Source organism: Mesoplodon mirus, assembly GCF_964341445.2.
Source record: "Mesoplodon mirus genome assembly, chromosome: 3".
Taxonomy (NCBI): Eukaryota; Metazoa; Chordata; class Mammalia; order Artiodactyla; family Ziphiidae; genus Mesoplodon; species Mesoplodon mirus.
The window spans coordinates 26,068,498-26,080,899 of NC_138978.1; the positions used below are offsets into that span (position 1 = coordinate 26,068,498).

Genomic DNA, 12,402 nt, shown 5'->3' on the forward strand with positions numbered 1-12,402 from the left:
ATATTACTTTAAAAATAGGATGACTTGCTTCAGTGGAAGCGGTGTGGAAAGTGGAGAAGGCTGGAACTTTGGAGCTAGATTAGGCTTGGCACTGGCTAAATTAACTAGACCAACTTAACCTATTTTCTTTTAAATCTCTTTTCTAACTTGTAAAATTAGAATAATTTATCCCATCTCAATGGACTACAGGGTAACTAAAAGTATATGTGGAAGGGTTTGGAACAGTATCTGGAACATGGTAGGAGCTCAATAAATATTGGTTCCCTTCTCACTAACCCAGTTTACCTGGAACCACAAAGGAGTTTTGTTTCTTTGCTGTTTTTACTTTAAAAGTTATATGTTGAAGCGAAAGAGAGTAATGGACATATATACACTACCAAACATAAGGTAGATAGCTAGTGGGAAGCAGTCGCATAGCACAGGGAGATCAGCTCGGTGCTTTGTGACCGCCTGGAGGGGTGGGATAGGGAGGGTGGGTGGGAGACGCAAGAGGGAGGGGATATGGGAACATATGTATATGTATAACTGATTAATTTTGTTATAAAGCAGAAACTAACACACCATTGTTAAGCAATTATACTCCAATAAAGATGTAAAAAAAATTATATGTTGAACGGATAATTCATTAACTGGTTTAAATGATATACAGTGAAACGTCTTCCCATCTCTGTCCTCTGGCGGCCTAGAGGCAGACAATATAATCTGTTTCTTAAATGTCCTTTCAGAGGTTTTACACAGGTAAAGCAAATGGTGGTGTACTATACATACAGTTCTGCACTCAGTATAATTTGAAAATCATTCCATTAGAGTACAAAAAGAGCTTCCTCAGGACTATTTTATGGCTCATAATATGCCATTTTATACACAGTAATTTCTTTAATCAGTGCCCTAGGAAAGGACGTTGAGATAGATGGAAACCTTTTAACAGCTTCACTAACTTTGTATATATACATATATGTAGGATCTATTCCTAGAAGTAGGATAGTTGGGTCAAAGGACATTGAGATAGATTGAAACCTTTTGTTATAACAGCTTCAGTGAGTAACTTTGTATATATACATATATGTAGGATCTATTCCTAGAAGTATAATAGTTGGGTCAAAGGGTGTGGGCAAACATAGTTCTGATAGATATTGCTCAATTTTCCGCAAGCACCTGTTTCTCCATCTCCTCATCAACACGTTATGAAACTTTATGATCGTTGTCAATCTGATAGCTGAAAAATGGTATCTTGGGATAATTTAATTTGCAGTTATGTTGAGTGGAGTGAGCCTCGTATGTTTAAGACACATATTTTCCTTTCTCTGTTTATATTTTTTGCCCATTTTTCTTACTCATAGGAGCTATGTATTAGGAAAATTAGCTCTTTGTCAAATGAGTTGCAAATATTTTTTCCCAGTTTGTTGACTTTTGACTTTGCCTAGAGTGCTTTTCTGCCATGCAAAAACATTGTATGTTTATGGGATCGAATTTATCCTTTATTTTTCTTTGATTCTGGATTATGTGTTATAGTTTGAAAGGCCTTCCTCACTCTGAGGTTTAAATTTTTTTTTTTTTAAACCTCCCCTGGGGACTGCCCCGGTGGTCTAGCGGCTAAGACTCTGCACTCCCAATGCAGGGGGCCCAGGTTCAATCCCTGGTCAGGGAACTAGATCCCACATGCATGCCGCAACTAAGAGTTTGCATGCCACAACTAAAGATCCCGCATGCCGCAGCTAAGATGTGGTGCAGATAGATAGATAAATCCACGATGCAAGGAAGATCCCTCGTGCTGCAAATAAAACTGGGCGTAGTCAAACAAACAAAACCTCCCATGGTTTATTCTGTTACTTTTAGAACTGATTTTTATGCTGCAGTCCTGATCCGTTTGGTATTTTGTAAAGTGTGAGGATCATAGTACCTGTATTATGAAGAACCAGTGCTAAACTTGGTTGTTAAATAACCTGCTCAACCTATCGTACAGATGGGAAAGAACCCTGCCCACCGATATACCTGTCTCCAAAACCTGCTCCTCTTCTGGAGCTTGCTAACTCAGGGAGTGGCACCTCCTTCCAGGAAGGTGCCAAAGTTCCACCTTCACGCACCTCATTCACTCTATCTTGTTGATTCTTCCTTCTAAATATTCACGAATCCATTCACTTCACTCCCACTTAGCTAAGCCAGTTCAGGCCTCGTCATATTGTTCACACATCAGGGCTTTAACATGCTGCTCCCCCTGCCTGGAACATGGCTGACTTCTTATTCAGGACCCAGACCTTCCTTGCCCACCTTCTCTCAAGTACCCCCCCATCACTATGATATCACTTTATTTTTTCTTTCACAGCGCTTGCTACACTCTGTAATTACCTTTTATTCAGTTGTTCATTGTCTTTCTCCTCCACTAGAATGTAAGCTTCCTGGTATCATGGGCCACGATGTTTGGCTCCTGCTGTATCCCTGGCACTTCTGACAGTGCTTTTCACATATCGGGTGTTCAAACTATTTACCGAATTAATAAGTGAATGAGTTCTCACCTGGATTACTTCAGTGGCCTCCTGCTTTTTTTCATGCTTCCCCGTGAGACATAGACTCAGGGACCCATTCTGAGTGACATGTCAATTATTACTGAACAAAATCAAGGAGTCCTGAGAAAAGAGGGAGCTCAAAGTCCAACTGTGGGGCCAGAGGAACTGGGGTTGACTGGCATGCTGACCAGACAGGGTCAGGGGACCTGGCCTCTGGTGCCAGCTTGCTTCCTGGTATGTGACCTTGAGCAGCTCACTTCCTCTCTCAGCATCTTCCTCTTCTGAAAAGTGGGGATATTAAAACCTCAATGACACAGGGAAGTTGTAAAAATCAAATGCAGGTACGTGTGGAAGTGCCCGTACACTGTAAAGGGTCAGGGACATAGGGCAAGCTTTCTTCCCTCTCAGAGGGTGCTAACTCACCTGCGGGTGGGCCCTCTGTCTTCCCAGGATCTTCCTGCCTTCAGATGCAGGCAGATGCTGTGCCAGGACTGAGTTTCTCTTCTTCCACCATTTCCTCCAGCTGCCCAAGCTGGGCCCAGCATCCTACCCAGGGCATGGTACCTGTCAATAAGCATGGGGCTGGCGGGAGCTGCTGACAGCTTCCAGGTACCAGGGCAGAGATGCCTGGCACACAGGCTAATGCAAGAACCTCTTTCTTCCGGGCATCGGTTTTTTCCCTGAGGAAAGCAGGGTTAATTGGTGTCCCAAGACACCAGACAGTCATCAATATTATGACAGTGGCTGTAGGCAGTTGAAGGGTGGATGATTCCAGAAGACAACAGGGAGAGCCAGTCATGAAACCTCAGGGCTTCAGGTGCACCCAAGCTTTGGTTTAGGAGGTCATGCCTGATTGTCCTCCTTTGGTCTCCTGGAGCCAGAGTTCCTCCTTCAGCCACTTAAAAAGTATACTGTTTACTTAGTGGGCCCGAAGAGCTGTCCCAACTCCACAGAGAGATTATTCAGCCTGAAAATGAAAAACAATCTCCTGTACTTGTTAAGTAGGGAAGCGATGATCCATCTTAAGTCAGATTCCCTTTTGACATTGTTTTGCCTCAGGCTCCTTTCCTCTGGCCTCATTAAATGTTGGTAATCCCTATGTTGGTCTTCAAAATTTAGGGAGACTTTACTTATCTGGGAATTTCTGATTATCTCTTCCTTTAGCACCTCCCTTCTCCAAATTGTCCCCCCAGGTTGCTGCCAGAGGGATTTTTCTGAACCACAGTTCTGATCTTCTGGCTCAGAAATCTTTTGTTCCCTACTGCCAGTAGGGTGAAGTCCAAATTCCTTAGCTGGGAATCACACACTGCCACAATTCAGACTGTGATTTTGTGAAATTTTCAGCTTCAGATGGATTGACAGGATTTCCATATAAATTAAATCATAGAATATGTATCATTTATGATTAGGTTCAGAGAAAGCCCAAACACTAGGGGCTTAAATAACACAGAAGCTTATTTCTCAAGTCCTCAGGTGGGCAGTCAGTGTTTCTGGGTCTCAGGGACCCAGGCTCCTTTGATCTTGTTGCTGTCCCATTCTCAACATGGTCAAAGATGGCTGTGCAAATTCCATGTTTGTATCCCAGCCAGGAGGAAGGTGAAAGGGGAAGGAAAGGGTACAGGATGGGTGCCAGCTATATTTTAAAGAGGTTCCTAAGAAATGGACACCTAGCACCTCTGCTTACATCACATGTGCCAGAGCTTGTCAGCTGCAAGGGAGGCAGGGAAACTGTTTATTCCAGCCCACCATGTGCCCGCCTAAGAGTCATCAGTTTTAATTCTTAGCAATAGAATGGCATTTGGGGAAAACGAGAAGATTCTGACATAAATGTTCTGCCTCTATAACTTAGCCTGCTCCCTTAGTCTGTAATGCTTGTCTCCCTCCCCTGCCTGAGAAAATACTATCATCCTTTAAAGCCCAACATCAGCTCCAGCTCCAGGGACTTCCCTGGCGGTCCAGTGGCTAAGACTCCGTGCCCCCAATGCAGGGGCCATGATTTCGATCCCTGGTCGGGGAACTAACATCCCTCATGCCAAATGGAGCAGCCAAAAAAAAAAAAAAAAAAAAAAAAAATCAGCTCCAGACCCCCAGAGGTACTATTCCCGGGACACTCTGCACACCCCCGAGGTCTGTAACCGTGATGTGGTGTTATGAACCTTCCTCCCACCTGTCTGCCCACTATGAGTCTCTACCAGGGGCCCGATCCTTCTCCATGGCTGCAGGCTCATCGCATCCCGTAAGCCCAACCTTGTGGAGTCTCCCTGCAGAACCTAATCCTAACTTTCACTCCTGTAGGCTCTGGGCAGCCTCCCGCTCCCTCTCAAGACTTTTTGCACTTTCCCCCATTGACCAACTGCACAAATCATCCATCCCACTGATCTTGAGGATACAGAACGGGAGGGACTTGGGTGAGCTGCGGCTGATTCTGAGCCCAGGTGTACAAGGTGGCAAATCTTACCCAGAGGGCACCTGTAGACCTTTCCCAGCCCCAGGATGAAGCCGAGTCCTTTTCTCCAGAGGACACACAAGATGCTCCCGAAGACAAGAGGATGATGCCGGGGCCCAGGTATGTGCTGGCATGTAACTAGCCTTCAGAGCCAGTTTCCCACATCACTCCACGGCCTACAATCCCTCAGTGCCTCCCCCATGTCTTGGGGGCAAGTCCTGAGCCTTCCTGCTCTGACTGCTGCCCACTGCTCCCATCTCAGTCTTCATACTCCCCCCACGTCCTAGGCAGCAGCTATACTTACCTGTGGGCAGTTCCCCGACTGCTAGGCTCTCCAGGGCTGCCAGACTCTCACAAGTGCTGTTGGCTTTGCTTGGTACACCTTCTCCTGCTGGGCCTTAAGATTGGCTGTGACCATACTTCCTCTGGGAGGCCTTCCTTAAACCCTCAGGCAGAGCTGCTGTGTCCCCACGGCCCTCCGAACACCTCCGTATCAGCGGCCTCATGAGTATGCCGTGCGCTAGGCTTAGCTACTTGCGGGCCAGCCCCGCGTCACTCACGGGCAGCCCTGGCCTCAGGCACATGCTAGGCTCTCAGTAAGTCCCCCCGCAGTGAGGCTCTAGAGCTCAGGGACAGAGGGCCAGGTGATGAGGGAGACACCCCAAAGCCTCTGGTTCTTTGCTTTGAGTGAGTGGATCATGAAGCAAACACCAAAGACTCACATAGTGTCAAACTCTTCTCTTTGTCTGAATAAAGCTACTCATTTCTCAGGGCTCACTTTCAAGCTTCACCTCAGGGAGGCCTAGGACAGGATCTTGGTTAGGCGCTCACAGCACCTCACGCGTGTCTTCTTCTGCACACTCATCACTATGGTAACTGTCGTGGGACCAGTGGCTTGACGCGGGGTTTCTCAACAGCGGCACTGTGGACGTTTGGGCTGGATAAGCCCCTGCTGAGGGAGGCTGTGCTGTGCGCCGTGGGAGGCTGTAGCAGCATCACTGGCCTCTACTCACCAGGCACCAGTAGCACCCCCTCAAATATGAGAGCCAGGGTCCCCTGGGAGTACAATGAGCTCAGGCTGAGAGCCACCGGGGCAACATCTACCTCCCCAGTTAGAACGGAAGTTCCGGGAGGATGGCCCAGGCACCTGAGACCCCATGTCCTTGGTTTCTCAGCCTGGCATTCACTCCTCTGTGGAGCTGATCCTCCCCCTGTCCCAGATTGAGCCGAAGGCCACCTGAGAATGAGTCAAACCTTCCTTTTCAGAAGATCCTCCTCTGTGGGCTTGAAGGGCAGAGATCTGTTTTACCGGCTTTTGTACCTGCCAGCCCCGCCAAGGCTTTGCTGTCAGGGCGGTCAGGAAGTGATGGCTGGAGGATAGGTGGAGGGTAGGTAAGGGGGGCTTCTAGTGCTGGGAGCTGGCAAGGGATGGTCCTTCTTATTAGGGGTGACTTCTATTGGGTTTTTTTGTTTGTTTTTTTAGCAAGTTCGGACTTTATTAGATACCCGGGGGCTGGCCCCAGGGAAAGCCTTGGCTGGCCTCCCAATTCTCCGACTCAGAAGTGGCGGTGGGGAGAGGAGCAGACTGCGGAAGGCGGAGGGCCCCAACTGGGGGGCCCGAAACCAGTCCTGCTGATCCGTCTCCCCTCCCACTTGGCTCCGGCTCCTCTGGGATTATCACATCACATGGTGAGGATCTGCTTGGAAGACACGAAAGGCTGCATGGATGCTTCTAAGGCACGCTGGTAGTCCTGCAGTGGGACCTCGGAGCAGGCAGGGGCCGTGAGCTGGCCTCGGTGGATGAGATCGCACAGCGTGAGGATCAGCTCCTTGAACTGGTCTGTGGGAGGTTGGAGGGTGTCAGACGGGGGAGCAACCGCAGGGCTCGGTGAGGGGACACGCGGGCTTCCCCTGCTGGCAGGAGCTGGTGCTGGGCTCCAGGGAAGCCTCGAGAGCCCTGGGTTCGGTCAGGGACACGGCGGCCACTGTGAAGGCGGCCTGGGGCCCGCCTGTGCTCAGGACAGTGAGGGCCAGGGTGGGGAAAGAAGCACGGGGAGCAGCCCCAGGAGCTGACGGGCAGGCAGAGTGGTGCTGTGATGGCTCAGACCCACAGGACCTGACTGGGTGTAGCGGGAAGTCCTGAATGGTGGGAGGGCGGAATCACTCAGAGGGGCAGAAGCCAGAAGAGGCATGGGGAGGGGGTGGGTGGTGCCTGGCACACCAACAGATGTGGAAAAGAGGAGCTCTGCTCAGGGAAAAGAGCCTTCCCTGAGAGCCCAGGCTCCCTCAGAACCGCACCAGCAGAAGCCACCAACGTCCCCTCCCAGGCTTGCCTCCCACTAAGGACCCAATATGGTAGAGGAAGATGAGAAGTGAAGGCCTTGGCTGAGAAGTACTTTTTCATAGACATCAATTCATTCAACATTCAAATCGAATCGTATCCCCTGCTTAAAACACTTCAGTGCTTCCCATTTCCCTTTAAGATCGAGTCTGAGCTCCTTAAAGAGGATTATAAAGCCTTTCGTAATCTGGCCACAACCTATCTGTCCGGCTTCCCACTCTCTACTGGGCTTTAACACATGCTATTTTCTCTGCTTGGAACACCCCCTTCAGACGACCACTTCCCTCCCCGTCACTGGGATAACTCCACGCCATTCCTCAGCCCAGCTTGGGGTCGGTGGTGGTCACAATGTGGGGAGCCAGTCCTCCAGGAGAGGAAGAATAGCGTGCTGGCTCAGGTTCTGGAGTCAGAGAGACCGGCTGTTCACATCCTGGCTGCACACCCCTTAGGTGGGGATGACTTGGGGCAAGCTACTTCACTACTCTGAGCCCCTGTTTCCTCCTGTGTCACACAGAGCTGACGGTAGTTTAAACAATTATGACATTTAAACTGAGGCAGAGGTTAAGTAACTTGCCCAATGTCCCGCAGCTCGCTCAGCAGAAACCCATAGCCAGTAATGGTGGAAGCAGGATTTGGGCCTGGGCAGGCCGGTTCCAGAGTCTGTTCTCTTTCCTTGGCTGTCTTCCATGACAGTCTTCCCCCCCGTCAGCTCCTCAGGAGGGCGGCAGGGGGTGCCTTGTTCAATATGGTGCCCCAAGGACTAGCCCACTTTAGTCCAATAACTATTTGCTGACTGTAGCTGTATTCAGAGACTGTTTTCCTTTATCCTGTTGTGGGCCTGGGGGTCCAATCACCTCTCCAGGGCTCAGAGTGGCTGGTCACTTCTGCAGTAGGCACTGCCCTCATGTGACCCTTGGTAATGGGGCCATCATCCACTTACCTGGACTGTGGTCCTTCTTCCACTGGGATAACCAAAAGCCCCGAAGTTTGAGATCCTTAAAAATGAGCAGGCTCTGTGGACACAGGAAGGACATACTGGGGCTCTGAGGGCAAGAACTGCAGGCAATGCTTAAGGTATGGATTCCCCCAGGGGCGGGGGGCACTGCCTGAGTTTAGACAACGGTGGTGTCCAGGCCCCTGTCTCCAGGCACTCCCCCACCCTGCCCCACCAGCTTACCACAGAGGCGACGACAGGCTGCTTGGCCATCCCCCCATAGGTCACCATGGTTCCTCCAGGCCTGAAGGGTCCAGAGAGAAGACAGTGGTCGCAGGGAGAGACAGAGGCCTTCTTGAACCAGTTACAATGCATCTATTCCAACCCTGGTTCCTAAACCTCGTTCTCAGAATCCCTGGGAAGGGTTCAAAAATACAGGTCCCTAGGCCCAACCCAGACCTAATGAATTGGGAAGCAAAGCTCTGTACTAAAAACGACAGAAAACAAACAAGCAAGCAAACACCCCCTGCAGACGACCTCGATGTCTAGCCAGGGTTGGGAGCCCAGAGTTAAGCTCCCAGTCAGGCTTTGCGGAAGAGCTGCAGAGAAGAATACTCTGCTGAGCAAAGCTCACAGCCCGAGTCGTGAGTGGAACCGGAAGTAGATCGGGCCAGGCTCTACACTGTCAGTGTATGACGCTGGGCAACATGTCCACAGCGGGCCACACTGCCTCTCCTGTACACGCTCCAGCGAGACGACGCGGCTAAGGAACGGTGTGGACAGTGCAGAGGACAATGGCAATTGTCAGGACCTGCTGTCTGACACCCAAACCCGCCCCAGCGGTCAAACAGGAGAGGGGCTCATATAAGTTTTAAAAGGTAAGCTAGGACTTCACATGCCTGACTTAACCTGTGCTCCCCTCCCCACTCCCCTGGTTCTTTTAGGAGTTTGTTGATCCATTTTAGGACAACACGAGGGAGGCTCTGTGAACTCCAGGATGGAAGAAGCTGCTGAGAGAGGCAGGTAACTCTCTGTGCCTGAGGCCGGGGGCCAGTCTGGTCTTAAGTTCCCTTCAACTGCCACCTGCTCTGGAAAGTAGCTCCTGCATGGTGGGGGGCGAGCCCTCCCTCTGTGGACCCGCATTACACTTGATCTAATCAGAATGGCTACCGTATACTGGGTGTTTACTATGTGCCAGGAACAGGTCTGAGCACTTCACATGTGCTGGCCAGTGAATCCTCACAGTAACCCCAAGGGAGGACTTTTATGACTCCTATTTCACAGATGAGAAAACTGGGGCCCACCTCTCATTTGTAGAGTGCTGTGTACAGACCTCAGAGCCCCTTGGACTCACCTTCTGAGGCAGAAAGGGTTTATATCCCCCCATTTTACTGATGAAGGGACTGAGACCTGGATCATTTTTCACATATTGCTTAACTTTTCATAGGTCCACAGCTAGTAAGCACAAGCCACATGGGGATGGCAGTTGGCCTCGGAGGCTGCCCAGAGTAGGGCTGAAGAGGTATGCTCGGAGCCACAGCAACTCGGGCAAGCTGACTACCCTCTCTGGGCCTCATCTGGACGGGGATGGGAGCAGTACCCCTCACCTAGGCGATTGTGGAAGGGGTACATCATGCACTCTGCACAGTCTGGTGCGTGGTAAACACTCTGTGATTGTGACTACAGCTCTCTGGTCACATGACCCAAATTCCCATCCAGCCTGAGTTCTAGAGGGTTCCCTCAGTGTCTCAGCCATCTAGGTACCCTGTGGCTACTGAGTGCTAGCAAATATGAGTTAACAAATGTTGGTGCTCTAGTTGGGAAGTGTCCTTTCAGGCGCCCTTCAATTCGAGAAGATTATATTAAAGGAAAAAAAGAAGGAAAGGACATGCACTGTCAACACTGTCAACACGTCATCCCCCTCTGTGGTGGGATGGTAGGTAAGCTTTGTGCTTAATTTTTCCTTTGTACTTTTACATGCTTTCAAGATGTTTTGTAACAGCATGATGTTACCTTTAAAATTAGAATCTATTTTTAAAAGCTAATAAAAAATTTAAAAGCTAATAAGCTAGGACTAAGTGACTTTTTTCAGATGCCCCTAGGTTATGAATCCTTACCCGTTCCCCTATCACAGAGCGCCCAGGAGTCTACTTCTGGGGTCCCTAGGAGAACAGAGCCAGATGGTCATCTGTAAAGGAGGAGGCTGAGAAAGGGAGGGCCCAGGTAACTAGGACGTGACGTGGGTCCCATCTTCCTACTCAGGGTCGTGCTGACCTGGCCTTGGCCTGCACTGGCTACTGGGACTTGGTCGCTCGGTGGCCCTCCTGGCTAAATCCCGGGAGGGCGCCTTTGTGCACTGGACCCACGGGGCCGAGGGACTTACGCCAAGTGCCGCAGCAGCTCCGTGGAGCTTTTCCCGCCGACACAGTTGAGAGCAAGCTGAGGCTGGGGCACGTCCTGGAAAAGAAGGGACCTGCAGTGAGCGAGCTAACCCCCTGTGGTGGGGCTTGAAGCTTGCTAAACAGCACTTCCCTGGCCCAAGGGCTGTGTCAGGAAGGAGCGAAGAAAGTGGGACAGTCATGCCTTCCAACTCCCTCTGGGAAGGGCCTTTTCTTTACCAGCTTAATCCTGTTATGTTGTAGGATTTTGTTCAAAACTCACCTCCTCTGGGAAAGAACAGACAAAGGGCACCTATGTTCTGTTTTGACGGACTTCATTTCCCCCTCTTCTCAGCACTTACAACTCAGTTTATATTAGATGTGCTGACCTACTGCTTTAGAAATGTTCTCAAGAGGCGTGTGTTCTAAAGTAAGTGTGTGTCCGGTCCCTCCAGGGTTCAGTGATAAGAGGCTGAGATGTGGTTCGGTCACTTACTAGGTGTGCTGGGCAGGGTTAAGGGGCTTTGAATTCAGAGAGGCCTGGGACCAGCCCAACTCCACCACTTATGACTGTGTGGTCTCAGTAAAGTCCTTTCTTTTTTTCCAAGTCTTCGTTTTCTCACCTATAAAATAGATAGCACCTACTTTGTAGAGCTTTTGTGGGGATTATCAGATAAAATATAAGGCAGATGCCTTGGAAATGTAACTCCTTTTCTTTCTCTTCCCTCCTGTACCTCCGTTTCCTCAGCTCTCTCCCAGCTCTGAGATTCACTTCGGCTGTGTGGGCTGATGTAGTCCACCACTAACATTCAAAACTACCAATCACACAGGGTTTCCTAAACCTTGTCTGTCTCTCCTGCCCCCTCACAGCCCTGGGCACTTAATCCATGCTTTCCCCTGGCTGAGGGAATGGGCTTTATCCTTCCAGGAAAAGAGACAAAGGGAGGATTTTGGAGACAATGGGGCCAGTGCCAGCTTTTCTAATTCAAGTGAATTTCTTTCTTCAGGGAGTTGGGCCTGGAATGGAGGTGCAATGTCCCTCATCACTGATACCTTAAAGAAGTTTTTCATCTCATGCTTTCTTAGTTCCTCTTCTGTGACAACATGATGGGCCCCCAGATTCTTCAGTCTGTCGGTCAGCTTCTGGATGTCAGGTCTGGAAACCAAACACAATCCAAGGGCCTCGTCATATCTGCTCACTTTCTCCACGGAAGGCTCCCAGGACCCCTCTGCCACAGCTGTGAGAACCAGAGTTTCTCTTTGTGGGAAGCTAAGCTGGGCCTGGCCACCAGTCTCCCATCACATGCAAGCATCTCCTGGCCTCAGTTTCCTCACTGGCATGAGAGCGCACTGGGTGGTTTCTACTGCTCCTGTCGGCTCAAGGACGCTAGAAACCATCTGGGCTCAGGGAGGAGTCATTTCACTTCCTGATTTCTTCTACTGAAACGACAAACTCTGCTTCCTTTTCCCCTCTTTTCAAGGGGCTTTTCAGAGTGTTGTGCAAACACACTCCGGTCCAGGAGTGGCTCTGAGCCTCTTTACCAAGGCAAACAGAACATTTTTTTTGTTAGCACAACTGAGGGGATGGGGAACTGAAGCGAGTATCAGTTCTCCTGCCAAGGCTGGGCTTCCCTGAAGAGACACAACCAAGTGCGTGGATGGTGAGGCTTAAGGAAGTTGGATGATATGATGGAGAGAGAACAAATTGGGAAACTAAGTTTGTCATTGGTTTGCTGTGTCTTCCTGAGCAAGTGGCTTCCTCTCTCTGATGACAAACCTGCCCCATCTCCTTTACATCT

The 12,402-nt window shown here is 49.9% G+C and overlaps 1 protein-coding gene across 3 annotated transcripts in view; it reads right to left on the reverse strand.

The window, feature by feature from the left end:
* Positions 1-1,740: 1,740 nt before the first annotated feature.
* The window catches only part of MECR (mitochondrial trans-2-enoyl-CoA reductase), a 34,130-nt gene continuing 23,468 nt past the window's right edge, over positions 1,741-12,402 (reverse strand). For 2 of the 3 annotated variants that reach the window (XM_082616125.1, XM_082616126.1), the window contains exons 6-10: positions 11,657-11,759; positions 10,609-10,682; positions 8,469-8,529; positions 8,232-8,304; positions 1,741-6,790 (exon numbers count right to left, since the gene is read on the reverse strand). In XM_082616125.1, the coding sequence (XP_082472251.1) occupies positions 6,633-6,790; positions 8,232-8,304; positions 8,469-8,529; positions 10,609-10,682; positions 11,657-11,759 (469 nt within the window). In that variant the 3' untranslated portion in view covers positions 1,741-6,632. The remainder of the gene's footprint in view (positions 6,791-8,231; positions 8,305-8,468; positions 8,530-10,608; positions 10,683-11,656; positions 11,760-12,402) is intronic. The other variant, XR_014293574.1, reaches the window with a different exon arrangement.